The following is a 16,881-nucleotide window of genomic DNA, read 5'->3' on the forward strand; positions in this document are numbered from 1 at the left end:
TTGGGAACCAAAAACAACATTTTACATATCATATAATTTAACAAAATAGGTTGTTGCTGTTTAGAGAATTGGTAACTTTGCCGCACAATGACATTTAATTATATCTGAACAAATAATTATCTCTTTGGCATTTTTATTGGTTTTACTTTTATGTGAGTTGAATTCTACTGAAATAATATACACTGTCTATGTGTTGTCTCAATATGACTCACATGAATCATTTAAACAATGTTATGACTAAAATTTCATGTATGAGCCACTACAATTTTGGTTGCTGACTAGTTTGAACAAGGACTTTAAAATGAAATATGAAGTGAAACGTTAAAAGAGTACAGTTAAGTGATGTTTCATGTCGTCGACGGATATGCATTTTTTCCAAACATCAGGACATGTCCCCCAAAAGGAGGGTTTGTGGTTGTCTTGAACCACACAAAATTGAAAAACTTATCCATATAGCTAAGTAAGAAATAATTGTTACATGAAACTACACGAAGTAATTATCTTAACATATTGCATGACATTTTGCAGATTGTGCACAAACAACATTATAGGAAATTATGTGTTCTGGGTAAAAATTTATTCACTTTCATGTGAGACAAATCTATTTCGCAATAAAGCATCTACAGTGTTTTATTGAAACAGATCCCAAAAAAACATTTTTTCCCACAAACATTTTTTTTGTCATTAAAAGCAATGGGTGGAAGTCATTGCAACCATTAGTCAGAAATGGGGAGTGAGTCCCAGAATCGGTTATCAGGATTGTGCACAAACACTTTCTTTTAATACAGGATAATTTAAAAGTCTTTAAAGTTGTGTTTATGCAATGTGTCAAACTGGCTTTTATAGCATTTTTGAAACAAATTCATTCCAAACCTTGATTGTGATTTTATATCTTGCAATTGGCTTCACCTCTGCTGGTAAGTCTCATGGATCCTGTTTGTGTTGTCTAGTTTATTTATACTAGTTTTGTAGTGAATGGTGAAATATATACTGTCAAGATATAAACAGGCAATGTTGTTGAATTGTTACCAAACAATTGCATTTTTCATTAAATTTAAGCCTAGGAGGCATAGCTGGACACTGTATGCAAAGATGAAACCTGTAATCAATACCAGTATAATCTATAGTGAAGTTTTATCGAATGCAATATCTTTATAAAAAATACACCCGGCCATTCTCTTGCGTTGGTTACCAGGCATCTCCTTTGTTATTCAATGGGCAGCATGTTTTTTTTTTTTCAACATTCGATGCACAATAAAAAATTGTACAATAAAAAAAAAAATTGACACCGTGGCTTCTATCAGTGCATGTTTCAAGTACGAATGAGCAGAGAAATTATCAAACTTTATGTCAAGGATAAATAGATGCGCAAATATGGCCCCTAAATTATAATAGACTTCACAATGTTGTATCACCATTTGAACCAATTCACCACTGTGACACTGACCAAAAAAATGAAGTCATTTGTGTTGCTACAGTTTATGTTTAAGATCATAAACAACATCAAAACAAATTGTTTTCATAATATTTGATAAACTTTCAAGTTTAAAAATTACTTTTTGACAGAAATCGTTTCCAATGTTACTCTTTTTCCTGTACCCAATCAAGCAACCAATGCAGATGTTACACTTTTTTCCACATTTTCTGGTTCCTCATTTGCCTTCTTATACCTGAATAATCTGAACATCAGTAATGTGAGTATGGCAGTTTTTCCCAAGTTAAAAAGGTAGTTTTTAAAATTTGGTTTATATCTGCAGCTTTTCTAAACACAATATCACCAAGCTGGTAGAGTTGCATATTACTTATTTTTATTTTCAATTAAACACATTTTTTGTGTTGCTAGAAATCTTATTTAAATGATTGAACACAATTAAGTGGTTGTGTATTTACAATTTTGGGCATTTTATGCTCCTGTCCAAAAAATTAAGCCTCAGAAAATTACTAGTTAAAAGTTACAGTTGTGCCAGGGGTTCACAACTGGGGTACTCATACCTCTTGGGGAGATTGAGCATCAAGGGGTAGGAAGATCCTTTGGCCACAGAGCAGCTTTTCAAACAGATTTCACAGCACAGTTTTATTTTGGAATTATAAATGATATTATGCCATTACGGTCTTTGCTTTGAAAAAAAACATTTGTCCACAAATAATTGTTGTTATTTATTGAGAAGCCTCATTGTCTCATAACAAAAAGTGATTTTTGCATTTTTGTGTGAAATACTGGTTTAACGTTTAATTGATCAATAAAAGCAATTTAATTTAGCAGTATATATCTGAAAAATTCAATCAGAATTTTTTGGGGGGTACTAAGAATGCTCTGACCTGACAAGGGGGTACGAGCAACAAAAAAGGTTGGGAACACCTGGTTGTGCCCATCTTTACAATTTGGCAGATAGATAAGTTTATATTTGTAAAAGTTTTTAATGCTACTCTAGCACAATAAAAACAAAAGCATTTTAATGTTTTTAGGTTGTAGCATCAGTTCAATTTCAGAATAATCTGCAATGTTCAGTGCTAAACAATTTTCATGGGAATATAAGGTATTGCATTGTAGCAGTAGTGCCTTGCTTCTTTTTAAAAACATTGCTTTCAAGTAAAATTTTTTATATAGATTTGTTTTACCTATGATACAGCATAAGTCAAAATCCTACCATTTTCAGTGCATCTAGTCTGCCCACCTACAGTTTTACTTTATTTATGGTACTAAGGTACAATTTGAAAAGTATGGTTTGTTGTATTAAGAAATGTTAATATTTGATTTTAACTTATTTTCGGAATATTCCCCAATAATGCGACACATTCTTAAAATTTATTGTTGCTGTTACTTGTAAATTTTACCAATTCAATGTGTGTTTATTAGCTTGAAACAGACTTTTTTACACACAGTAATGTAATCTTAAAATATTTTAGTCTCCCATCAGCTGTTGGCTAATTAATGTCAGATAACAAACAAAAATATATAAAATGGAAGATTTTGGACATCTAAAACACATTAATTATAAAATGTTACTCATTTGATGCAGAAATATTTTTTATGTGTTTCAGTTGTACCAACACATCAGGAGTTACAAACGTAGTTTTCATCTTTTTTAATGTGCTGTCCAATTATTCCACTGCCACTTGGACTATTGGAACAAGTTCATTGATTAAGATGGCAAATTTTTCAGTACAAGGTAAAAATACAAAAGTCTAATGTTAATAACAATATCGAATTTTACTTTACGTATTTATAACAAGAAACCTGCTTCAGTTGTTATCAATATTTCTTTAAACTACCTTTGAATGAAAGTCTTTATCCTGGTAACACAATTTTAATTGTAACACAACCATTATTAAATTACATTCAAAACAGTATATATATTATTGGGAATAGTGTTTTGTGCTTTGAAATTATTTGAACAGTGGTTACTGAAATGACTTGCATTTACTTTCTGCTGGACCTAAGTGCCACCATTTATCTTTGTAGTTTTTTTGAGGATTTTTAAGAGAAAAATATAAAATTTGTAGAACAACCTGGTTAGTCATTTATTTACAAAACTAGCTAAGCAATAAGAACCACCTTAGGCTGTTTTAGGTACTTAAATTAAACATTATATTAGGCTTAACATTTTTTATATGTTTAGATTGTCCGAATGACACTTTACCTTCCAGACCATTTATCGAAGCACTCAAACTTAATTATAAGTCACCAGGTCAGTTCAAATGTCCAGCAGGTCAAGAGTTGTTTTACTGTAACTCAACTCCTGGTATTGTAAATACAACTTGTCAAAATGATGCAACATGGTTTGGAGCTAATGGATTAGAATGTTGGTCAGGTAAACTTGCTAAATTTAGTGTAGCTAAATTCAAAAATAAAGTTTGTGCTAAATAGAAACATTTCATGATTATGGTGATGAACTGCAGATGTCCAATGCACTAAATTAGTTATGGCATGGAAATTGTTAGATAATTATATAAAGTTTTTTTTGACAAAAATTCTTGTACTATTGTTGTAAAAATACTTCATAAAAACTTTTACTTCAAAAAAAGCGTGTTGCTAGTGGTAATTATATTGGTATTATTTCACTGCCAATGGTGAGTGTTTGTAAATCAATAGTAGATGAACATGTCGATGATTGCAAACGATCACAGATTTTATGAAAAATATTGTCTCGGCCATAAATTCTGATGTAATACGATGCGCTATATATTTTTACTAGATCCAACACCACAGCTTTCTGGAAACTTTACTGGGGTAGAAAAAACTGTGGTTGTGATAAAGTGTTGTGTTGCATCACATGTGTTTCCGCCTGTTACAAGCTACTCCATCTATATTGGAAATGTTGTTTATATACAACAGGTTTGTTAGTTAATTACCTGGAAAAAACTATTACCATTGCTAATACCATAAATGTACTATAAAAATTACTCTGTCCTTGGCCAATAAATGACAAAACACAATCAGTAGCTCTGGTGAATTTTCTGTGTAAAATGTACCCCTAAACAGCATGTGGAAGGTCAACAAAGTCTTTTGATAAATAGTGATTTGCTTGCAGCTAAAAAGGTAAGTATATGTGGTTATGCTACTGAATTTATAATATGATACATGGCAGTGACAAATCTTTTACAATTTAGATCCATGTAAGTTTATATTTGCAGGATTCGCAAAACTTCAGTTTTCAACTGAAAAGAGAAATGAACAATCAAATGGTTCATTGTCAGGTCACCTCAAACTACACAAAGTTGAAAAATATTTCAGGAAATTCTTCTGACCATCAACTTATGGTATACTGTAAGTTTTGTTATCTTAATATTGCACAGGTTATTTGTTTTTTAGAATCGTCAAAACAAAATCCAGTTCCATTTTTTGTTGCTGTTTTGACCAAAATCATGAATAACCAGGGGGCAAGTGCCACCAGGGGGATGGCTAAACCTCTAAGGTCCACTTTGAAGGTCTTGGGCAGTTCCCACCACCAAAACTTGTTTTCATTGAAATACCAATATACGTCCTTTAGTAAAACAAAATGTTTCCCTTATCTCTCTTTCACAAGAGATCCTGACTAAGTGACCACATCACAAAACAAAAAAATGGCATATTTGAAATACCCAAACCTGGCCAAGTGCTTTTGTTTTTAGTGAACTTGAGTTCCATAAATATTTTTGTGATATGATCAGTCAGTCAGGAACTCTTGTGAAAAAGGGATATGCCTTTAACAATTAATGTTTATTCTGATTTTTTGTGTCTGTCAAAGTGGGCCGTAAAGTGTTGTTTTTTTATACTAAAAAGCTGTATTGAACATAAATTAGTGTCTTTGCAAAAGCACTGATGAGACCTCACATGTTGAAACAGTGCATGTACACACCCTGTCTGCAGCTCTCAATTAACAAGTACTCTTATGCAAAAATGAAGTTTAAATTCCAAACTTTCAAATTTCAATTAAATGCATTTTAAGATGAAGGGTTACTAACACATATTTTACAGAATTTTGTTGATTGCTTTTTGTTTGTTTCATTCAGATCCACCTTCAATTCCCAACATTACTATACAGGGGTTATTTCAGCAAACTGAAAACCAATATATTATTCTGCAAAACACCAGTATAGGCTTAAATTGCTCTGTGGATTCAAACCCCCAATCTCAATGTGTTTGGTTATATGATAACTTGAATGAATGCAACAATTCGTGCAACATAAGCAGAAAATTTAGTAATTCAACAAATGCAACTTGTCAAGCCAATAATGGCATTGGTAATTCTACCAGTACAATCATTTCAATTGTTTCTGTTCCAACAATGAGTAAGTTAGTTTTAAAGTTTGTTTTTGTATTTAGACATATTTTTCTTCAAAACATACTTATTCAGGACACCCAAAAATAACAGTTAATGGTGAAACAGTTGTTAACAATGCAACAAAGCTTCTCAATGAAAGCAATGCTGTTAAATTTAAATGCACTGTTGATTACCAAAGTTATCTTGGTACAATCTTAAAATTTACAAAAGATGGGATTGATGTTGAGATAGATGTTAATAATGATAGCATTTTGTCAAAAAATGTTACACCAAATGACACTGGTACATATGTATGCAAGTCTTCTGATATGTTTGGGAGTTTTCAAACAAAGATTAACATTGATGTTCAGTGTAAGTTTGCACTATAGAAAGTTTGCGTGTGGTGATAATTTGAAATAGTTTATCCATTCAAATCTGCATGTTTTCGTATTTCTCTTAAAAACAGAGTGTTTTTTGACACGTTGCGTAAATAATTTGTTTTGGAAACTATTGAAAAATGTAGCATTCAGTAGAAATCTTAACTGACCCAAATTGTTGTGTATAAGATTTACTACGCCTTTGTTTGTATTGATGGATTACCTTAATTGTGCTATGTATGATATCTGGTGAATGATTGGCTTATCATTAATTTTGTTTTGTGTTTTATGTCTTGCTTAACCTGTTACTAACTGGGTGTTTTGTGAAGGTTTCTGTTGGTTGCATTAGTTCTATTCCAAACACAAGTTCATATTTTTTGCAACCTATTCTGTATTCCAAGCATAACATTAGACATTTCATCGTGGAACAAAAACTTTTACATTTAAACCTTTACCTTGTGTAGCAATTACTTTTCACAACACTCAGGGAATAGCAACTAATAATGTATTAGGATGATTTTTCTTCTGTTTTAGTGTTTATTTTCAGTTCTATAAATCTGAAAACATGAAATGACACCCAAGGATGTCACCTAACATGTATAATATTAAAATTTGCAAAAATACCATTACATGTTTTACAATCAGAAAAAGCTAGACACTCTTTTGGTACAAATTTAAGAAACTATTTGTGCTATATGTGCATTAAAGCCAATGAATGATTGAGCACTTAGCACAATGCTAATGATTACAATTTAACATTTTATGAATCATATGTGAATTTACATTTGGTTTACACTATTTCAAATGATAGTTGTATATTTTTTGTAATTGTGCTAGTGTTAGCTTTGCAAGTTAAATTATATTCATAGACCAACCATACACTGACAGAAATGTGAACTGCCAACCAAACCAACCATGTGATATTATTGTGTATTCAAATCCTCCACCTAATGCATCTGTTTTAATGTCACCAGGTTTGTAATGCTTGAATACTTGCCATATTTTAACATTTGATTTATAAAATTATTTTTAGGAGGTGGAAATGAAACTCTTGCACTGTTCTCAAGTACTCCACCGGTTTACACATATCAAATTAAGGTAAATTATGTTGTTAAACAGTAGGAAACCATTTTCTGTTCTTGTAAGTCGCATTAACGGTAGTATAATATTAAATGAAGGTTAACCTTTAATCCCATAATGGTTGGTTTACTTTAGTTGGTGCCAGTTACCGATACTTTTTTAATACAAAATGTGCCCATACTTAAATATATCCCAAAATAAATTTAGAGCAATATAGTTTCATTGCTGCATGTTGAAAGTAGTGTAACAAACTATGCACAGTGAGTTCTTTCTAATCCTAGTTTGGTTATTTTGCTGTAGAAGCCAGCAGGAACCTACACTTTGGAAGTTACAAATTCAATTGGAACAAGCTCGATCACAATAACAGTATCTGCAATCACTACCAGCCAATTGGGAATGATTATTGGAATATCTGTAGCAGCTGCTGTTGTGATTCTTGCAATAATACTTGCAGTAATTTGTTTCAAAAGATCAACAGGTAAGTGTGAAATTGTAACATGTTTTATAATGTTGGGTTATTAAACCCAGAGTTTTGTTTCATATTAATGTTGTTAACTTGTAGGTAACAAAATGAAAGGAACACCTGCAAACATTTCACTGAGGGCACCTGCTTATTTAGACACACATGTGTATGAAAACACACCTCCACGACCTAATACACCCACATATGAAAACACACCTGAGTATCATAATGTGGCAACTTGTCAAACCACAACTGCAAACCAAAGTGCATCAGCATATGAAACATTTGGTCCCAGTTAAGAAACACTTTAACTGCAGATTTAAGAAAGAATGCGAATGTACTGACCACTACTGCATTGGAATTATGATTGGATTGAGTGGATTTAAACTTTGTGTTTAACTTCTCTGCTAAAGGTTTTGTGCAAGTTTTTACAGTGCACTGTTTTTGTAAAAGTGTTTTGTATTATATGTGATCATCCATTTTTTGAGTGATAAACTTTAGCATCTTTTCATTTCTGATTGAGTTTAAAGCTGGTTTAAAAACTAATGGAAAGTCGTAGATTGGAAATTCCCGAAGTCCGAGCAAAACCATTTACTTCCTTATACTGCTAGGGTTAAAGGTTTACCCCACGGAAGAGAACACTCTCCTTTTGTTTTCATATTAACTTCCCTGTGTAAACTTACAATGTTGTAAAGAAAACAGTGTCCAGACTGTGCTTCCCAAAAGAAATTTATGTTGATTCTCGTTTGAAATAATCCCCGATCGGTTTGTTTTCTATCCATGTTATTTTTACAGTTTGTAATGTGTTCACTTATTGTCCATCACTGTGTGTTTTTAATAATGTCATTAAATGAATGTGATCTTCGCTGCGTAGAGTTTCTATTGCAAGGATTTTTCTTTTGCCAACCTAGTAAGCATCAGGAGAATAGGCGGAAATTAAGTGATTCATTACAAAGAGGTTTTGAAACCAGGAACACTTCCTTGTTAAGAGGAAAACTGTTCTCAGATAAATGACCAACAATTTAGAAATTTAAACAGCACCCGACGGATTTACAACTGAAAATTATAGCGATATCGAAAACATATTCTTACTTTGTAGCAGATTTTTTTTATTTAGATTTCTTTGTAACGTTCATATCCCTAAAACGTTGTATGCAAGAATCACATGTGACGCCGTAAGTGTACAATATCCCTAGTTTGGGGTTCAAGTCCGCACCAACAAGGGTGTCTGATAATCCTTACCAACTTAACTTGCCCAGTTTCTTCTGACGATTTATTAGAAACAGTTTTCCCGAAACCAACCACTCCAAAAATCCACACAAAGGTCGATACGCAATACAAATTTTTATAATACTCCTGTACTCACTCAAGGTTATTGTCCAAATATTGAATCAAATGCAGTGTCAAAATGTAGACTGTTTGCTACACTGACGCCGAAATTTCTATAGATTACGCAACGTGATACAACGAACGTGTGTATAGAGTTTTAATGTTTGTGCAGTCGTTTCATTTTCGTTCTTTCCCATATTTAAAAGAATTTTGGACAATTTTATAACCTATACTGTATTGTATAAAAATTCCGTTTTATTTGCCTCTTACACGTCATAAATTGTTTGGTGTGACAGCTTTGGCTTTAATTTCTTGAAATTGTGTAGCCCTACACTGTTGTAATTTTCCCGGATTTATGGCGATTTAATCCATTGCTACAATCACTGTGCCGCTTACTTAGTGATTAAACTAATGTGATCAATATGAAGTAGCGTTTCTACGTTAAAACAACATGCGTGGTGACGAATACGCGGAAGGCGGTGGTTTACAGGCAAGGATTTCTTTCCTTTATAGCACTTTCGTGTTGGCCAGAAAGCATGCGCATTGCTTCACTTTTGGCACAAGAAACAGTATAGTGTCACAAATACCTTTTAGTTTGCAAAAAAACAGGGTGTGCAATTAGACTAAAACGACTTAGTTGTCGTTTATTAAATTCCTGCATGTGAAGGACTGTGATGACAATGCCGAGTTTGAATCATTGTCATAACGCAGCTTTTAATTGCCTTGATTAATACTTGGTTGTCACTGGATAGTTCAATAGGTTACTGTGCGCTGATGCAACCAAGATATGCCTCGATATAACAGTCAACCAGGAAGCATTTCTATTAAATGTTGACGCCTCTCAAAGCGTTACAAGGAGTGCATTGATGGCAGGCTTTATCATATTGCACGGTGGTCACACAAATATATAGTACGCACATATTCACCCCAGTTTATTATTAAATTGTTTTCTCTCAAAGAAATCTCCCAAAGACTTAAATAAATAAAATATATTGCGTCATTTTTAAGCCACAAAGTTTGGTTAACCATTTTTATCCGAAAAAATTGGTTTTAATTAATTGCTTGATGTAATAATGTCACATATATAGTACATGTACGGGAAAACTAGGAAATGGTCATACATACGTTTATGTGTTGTTTGCTAAGGCATATGGGATGATGGGTTGTGTAAAATGCTCATGATACACATGGTTCGTGTACAGGGTGGATATGGGTGTTTAAACAATCGACTACTTTCACTTTCTTTGTTAGGATTCATGGTCACCGCATTAGTCACTGCACAATCGCCACAGAGTTATTTCAGTCACGTAGACAATTTTTTAGACCCTAATCCGGAATATCTAGGCACTTTTTCCCATTTACCGTACGCGAATTTTAACACCAAATTCAGGACATATCCGGCAAAATCTTGCCAACCAAACATTGTTTCAGGTTGAATAACCCGTAATTTATTGTGGATGAAGGATAACTCGCCTCCAAGGATTGTTTCAACTGAAGCAAATTTTCGTGAAAAATTCCCACTAAACACAGCTTTCAAACTGAACTAGCAGAGTTCATCTTTTTTAAAAACAAACAGGAATAGTTGTGAAACCAAGTGGAACGTAACTAATGTATGGTTTGTTGTGATACTAAAAGCTGTTTCATTGTCATTATATCTCCCTTATATATATCCCAGAACCCAATAAATCTCATCGCCGTCTAGCGGACCAATAATATTCGCCAAAGTCACACTTTGCTAAGCGAGACACAGAGGAAGCCAAGTTAGGAATTTTTTTTTCACAGCCGACCAGTTGATGGCTTATTTGTTATAAGCGAACAAACCATCACAACAGGTTTAGGCTATTTGCATTAAAAAAAAGCCTCTTGAGACCAACAGATATTTAGCCTACCTGGTAAGAAAAGACCATTATTTTATACATATTTTGTTACGCCTTATTTGGAGTCGGTTTACTATATAAAGATTCGGTTTTTGCCGCTTTCCTAGTTCTGGAGTTAACCTAAGTCAGATAGCATATTAGTATTCCATTAAGGCAACATCACGAACTGTTCTGTAGTGATTCTCTTTCCGTCATTTTTGCCGGCCTTTTCTCTAAATTTTCAGAACCAGCCAGCAATGCTAGCAATCTTCCTCTCGCAATGAAACAGTGTTTTTTCCGGGGCAAGTTACCAAATCTGTTCCAACCTGGTGGTGCAAGTTAGACTCTCGGCAAGAAAAAACAGTGGCCAATATTGCCCGATTGTCCTCCCAAGTATGTTACTGTGCAGTAATCAGTGATATGCAGTTCTATTCGAACAGGCAGTTTATTAATCCAGGCTTATGAAAATAAATCTCAAGCCGGCAAATAGCATTAACTCTCTGGGCAAATACAAGTGTTTTGTAGGAGCGACAGATTTAGAAACAGACATGTTATACATTTACAATAGAAAGATTTAACAATAAAAATCACTTGGTTTTAAAGCAAACAATGGTGTTTATGGACTGACCCCCCTATACTGACATGGGCCCTGAGGCGCCACACCTATTGCACCCCCTTCGCGTAGGCTCTGGCATGTGACGTGGTGTACTTAAGGTCCGCTAATTAACTAAATTAAATGGGTTGCGGTACGAATAGATTAAAAACCACTTTACAAGCTTGTGTTTTATGTCTGTTTACCAGTGCTGCAAGTAATTAAGTCGGAGCTCCGTTCCGATTCTTACCGGAAAACGACATAAATTGATCATGAAGTAACATAATTTATGCTGAGCAATTCTACTTGGCCCCATGAATATATAGGAGATCCTACTGGAGGCTCCTCAGATCCTTACTGTGTTTTGTCCAATGCAGCTCAATCAATTTTTCCCCTTTTGAATAGTAGGCTACTAGTGGGTCTTCATGTGTCACAAGCCGTAGCGATTAGTTTGGGCAAAAAAGTGAATTTAATCACATGTTAAAAACTATGTCTCTATGCTTGCACGTGTGTACAGCAAAGTTACTGCCTTTTAATTTAGTTGGTGCGTGAATTAGATACAGGTATTCCAGGCAAAATACATTGTTAAGTTCGGTCATGTGGAATCAGAGGCAAAAAGCCCATGGCACTTTTGTCCACACTAAATGGCGCATTGGAGCACAAATTTACTTCTTGAATCTCTGTTTTGGGCGCGGTCACTTACGTCATTTCCAGACTAGACAGCTGAACGTGGGCGAAGCCAGACGAAAGAAAAAAGGCAATTCTGTGCTAGGCAACCGGTAAACATTGCGCGGGAAACTCAGAAATTTGATCGTAACCGAAACCTATTGTGTGGTTATATTTGGGACCGGGTGGTTTCCATCACGTACACAAACCCTGTGCCGAAAAGTTACGCTAACTTTACAAACAGTGGTAACAAAGGCTAGTGAAAGTAAGTGACTTAGTCTCGTCCCAAAAAATTTCCTATTCAAGACACTGAAGCAATCAAAGCGTCAAAAGCACATGACCTATGAATGTGGTGCTCTTAGCAACAACCGCGTATTGCGACACAACAAGGAAGTTGGATGTAACCGGGTTATTTCATACGACGGTAAATAAAGAACAAAGCATTCAATGAAACAACCTTAAAAAACCGTGTAACATCCAATGTAAAAAAAATTTCACATAATACTCGTTTATTGTAACCTGTTGTATATCCCAGATTCGTTTTTTTTACCATGCCGGGTTCATTCTCCACGCTTTGCAAGAGACAGAAAACAGCACAAAGCCATTTGCATTTAATTGTAAGTGGAGTGACTCTATACGCGGAAGTAAACCGTTCACGTATCGACAGCAAAGAGGTGATATGACGTAACCCCAAGCCTGCGCAACACAACGAGAATGCATTATTCATTCTGCCCAAAAATACGTCACAGGACGCCCTGTTGAGCGCATCCTTTCACATTTTACCGAGGTTGCGATATGCTGGTAATGCGAAGTACGCAGGCCTGGACGCTTGCAATGCCTGGGGCAATGCTAAAAACGACTTAGTCTACTCAATGGACGTATCACAAATTGCCAGCAGTGCCCAAATTAAGCTTGTACTGACGAACAGTATTTGCATGTAGGTGTAAACGGTTTGTTAATCATGCTAGGTATATGCCAATTGCTGTTGTTTTACGACCTTCGGCATACGCGCATGTGTGCATGATTAAGTAGGCTCGGTTATTGTATGACGTCACGCACTATTCTTTCCAGTGTCAGGGTATATCGATAAGCCAAACAATGAATAATAGGATGACGAATTCGGGAAACTTTGGCCAAGCGAATATACTTTTTTCAGCGACAATTTGATTCTCACGACATAAACAAACACAGTACGTTAACATAAGTTTGCAGTAGGAAAACTTGCACTCGAACAAACTTGGGTGTTTAAAACTATACATGTGTAACAGCAGCGGGCACTCCAACGTCATTGTGGTGTAAGAAAACTGGTTTGGTTTAAATTTGATCAGTTTTACTGCTACCTGTTTTCTCAGACAAGCGAACCAGGCAAGCGGAACCAAGCACACATCCACCAAACACTGAAGCGGGCGCGACAGCAGCCTGCTCGCTGTTTGCTGTTTATCTTTCCTGGGAAACATGGGGATGTTTTGACTCTACGTCACTACTGAGAGGCAGCCACAGGGAAAACTGTCACCACTACTAAAATGTGCATAGCATAAAGCCTAGCTTCTACTAATATGAAACACTTCGGGTACAATTAAAATATGTAGCTGTAAACAACAATTCAAATTCCACAAACATTCGTTGATAAATTGAAATTTGTCATTAATTCGATACAGTGTTTCTATACCTTAAAGTAAACCAAGAAGCTATTGTCTTGAAGCAATTAGGTAACAAATCCACAACAATATCACAAAAGAGACACAGTTAACGTAAATCACATGATCCAGCAAACCGTTGAAATCACAAAGGATTCTACCACAAACAACGAACAAAGCGAGGGGATTTTGTTCTTTTGTGGGGAAACCATCCAATCACGGGATAGCACAAAATAAAGGGACGTTTCCATTCATTGGCAGTGGGAGTTGGAAAAATATTGTTGTTGTTTGAAAACGCGGGAATTGCAACAAAACTACAAAATGCGACCTATTGGAAAAACGATACCGTGTTTATGGCCACGGTTAAACCGTTTTAAACAGGCGAAACAGGGGTTTATTTGCAGTTCTCGCGAAACTACTAACGACCGTGACAAAGCTTCGAACAACACGGACCCGTGACGAAAAGACAATAAACCCAGCTTCGTCATTTGTGTGACAACGAGTTTGCGTAATTCAAACAAGTGCAATTCACGAGATTAGACTTGCGCAAATTCACAAAGGCCAATGTAACAGCGGATAACCAATGTCACGTTAATGTTTAACGAAACAACGCGCAGTGCGGGTTCCGCATACCGAGTTTTCATAAGTGGTCCCAGCCGAAGCAAAACGCTCTGCTCGAAATTTTGTCCCGGAACAGTGGCGCGTATCGCGACAGCAGGCTGCTGTTTGCCTTTTCTACAAAACAGGCGGATATGTTCCTACGCTACAACCGATAAGACAGTTATTCTAGTAAAACGTCACTGTTATCTGACATGGTTTTACAAAATACACCGATATTAAGCAGCAAAAACACACATCGCAATCCAAGATCCTACGCAAATAAGAATGTATAGATTGATCAATGATGGGTGATAACAAAATACAACCAACCAACAACGCACGTCAGAGCCCAGCATATTTCTTTGAAATCAACCGACAAAGCGTCTCTTTTGGCCTTAGCGAACTACACACAAAACAGCACAGCACAAAAAGACCCAGTAATATATTATCAATACATGGTTGACAAAATTTAGCCACTTGAGTTTCTTGTGATGAGAGTAAGAAAAGCTACGTTCACATTGTTGCGTCGGTTTTGGAATGACAATATTACACTTTTCATATTAACATTACACTGTGTTCGCTACAACATCAAGCAACGAAAACGAATGCATGAAACAAGTCAGACATTTCTATTCGCACCATCCATCATATCAAGGAACTTAAAGAGTAAACCCCGATAACACAATGTGGTTTGTACACAATAGTAACAAGCAACAACCAACAGAAAGTAATTGCTAAGTATGAAATCAAGCAATTTTACACAAAAAAATTGTTTTGGAACATGTAGGTACACAGCACATAGAGATTCTTTTAGGTCTTGGCATTGTAGGTAAGCTGAAGACATGTGGGTGAAGTCAAACGTGTTCGAATGTAAACATTTCGAAAAACAATTTTCTATATTTAGTTGTGAGTGGGTTTAAAACCGTGACGTGTTCAACCGGCCCACTCTGCAAACGGCGGAAAACAGCGTCAAGCCTTCATTTGTGTTTAATTAAGTGTAGGTAGAATAACTCTGCACACGGAAGTAAACTTATTTCAGCTTGATTGTTGCATAGTGACGATATGACGTAACGCCGAAACTGCAAAACACAGCAAGCACAACGAAAATACAATATGTATGGACTAAAAAAAAACCGTCCGGCCTAAATCAACCTTCCACTGACGCTGATTTGAATTAGCATTGGTAATTGTTTTGTACTTCGGTGAAAGTGCGCACATGTGGAGGATATGATTTAGTACGACCATAACTATTGCCTGACGCAATATTCTTTCCAGTGCCAGAGTCAATCAAGTTGCCCTATCAACGCCAAACAAAGAAATAGCAGGACGGCGAATTGGGGAAACCTAGGTCACGTGTGTAAGTGCGATTATATTTGTTTTTCCAACGATTATTTGCGATTCCCACGACATGAAGTTGTTGACCGACCTGACGGAGTTAAATGAAAGGGCGAGGATGTGAAAGGACGGAGAATCAAACTGGGGTAACAAAACACAAGTTACACTTGGGCAGACCTGGATTTAAAACACTATCTGGGTAAAAACAAAACAGGAGTCGGGTTTTTAGTTCACATATATCTACCACCAGTTACAGCAAACATGTTCCGTTAAAACTATGACCCAAGCGAAAATCACCGAGTGACGAATTGACAATTACTTCTCGTGTTTCATGTAAAACTTGCGGATGTGTGGCTCTAACGCGCTTCAGAAAACCACAAGGGAAAAGCGTCGCCACCACACGATACGCATATATTACTAGGAGCACAATAGTAGCGTGCACAAAATGTAGCGTTTTTTAAGGGTTAGACATCACGCATGGACCAGTTGTTACTTTGGGGTTAAACAGCAAATCAGAGTATGTGAACTACAAAGACTTAATAAAAGTAAGTTCTTTTTAATTTTACAACAAGTAGCAGTGTAAATTTGGTGAGATGCCAATATACTTACACAATAAGCGCTAAAACTGACAAAGCAGGAAGCACAACCAAAGGTTGACAAAACACCTCCACAAAATAAATGTGCCAACAGCTGAAATACCTTTTACAAAACATTTAACAAAGAATTATGAATCTGGCGTTCTCCTGGTGAAAAACAACAAATATCACCTTTTGTTTAAAAAAGATTGTATTTTCACCGGAAGAATGTCAGATTCATAATACATTATTTATGATACCTGGTGGTCACAACCTATTTTCAGTTTTCAACATTTAACAAAACCATTTAAAAGAGTTTACAAGCAAAATATTATGTACACTTATAAGACAGAAGTCTTGTACAATAAAATATCAATGGAAACCGTCCAGCCAAACATTATATTCTGGATACAAAGAGACATTTTAAAAACAATGCACCAAAGTTCCTGTGTTTTCATGGTGTCGACAAGCCAAACACATGACTGTAATCCATGAAAGGAAGCTACCAGTTATAAAGGGCAAAATTCAACAACAAGGAAGTGGGTGTTTGTAGAACTAAAGACGTCAAAACAAAATGATGTTTAACCAAATTTTGCAATTGTGAAATGTTGTGTGTGACTGGAAATT

At 35.5% G+C, this 16,881-nt stretch overlaps 1 protein-coding gene across 3 annotated transcripts; it reads left to right on the forward strand.

Annotated features, from left to right (window-relative positions):
• The first annotated feature begins 670 nt into the window (after positions 1–670).
• LOC145899497 (uncharacterized) lies at positions 671–8,529 on the forward strand. Of its 3 annotated transcripts, XM_082988301.1 has the most exons (12): positions 671–917; positions 1,567–1,694; positions 2,467–2,537; positions 3,043–3,170; positions 3,621–3,812; positions 4,197–4,336; positions 4,636–4,768; positions 5,494–5,772; positions 6,991–7,095; positions 7,155–7,219; positions 7,502–7,679; positions 7,764–8,529. In XM_082988301.1, the coding sequence occupies exons 1-12, from the start codon at positions 824–826 to the stop codon at positions 7,961–7,963; spliced, it is 1,713 nt and encodes a 570-aa protein (XP_082844427.1). In that variant the 5' UTR covers positions 671–823; the 3' UTR covers positions 7,964–8,529. The 3 variants fall into 3 exon arrangements, with proteins under 3 accessions (XP_082844427.1, XP_082844429.1, XP_082844428.1); XM_082988303.1 differs by lacking the exon at positions 5,494–5,772; XM_082988302.1 differs by lacking the exons at positions 6,991–7,095; positions 7,155–7,219; positions 7,502–7,679; positions 7,764–8,529 and adding an exon at positions 5,838–6,138.
• The last annotated feature ends 8,352 nt before the right edge of the window (positions 8,530–16,881 follow it).

This window comes from Ascidia mentula, chromosome 4 (genome assembly GCF_947561715.1).
Source record: "Ascidia mentula chromosome 4, kaAscMent1.1, whole genome shotgun sequence".
Taxonomy (NCBI): domain Eukaryota; kingdom Metazoa; phylum Chordata; class Ascidiacea; order Phlebobranchia; family Ascidiidae; genus Ascidia; species Ascidia mentula.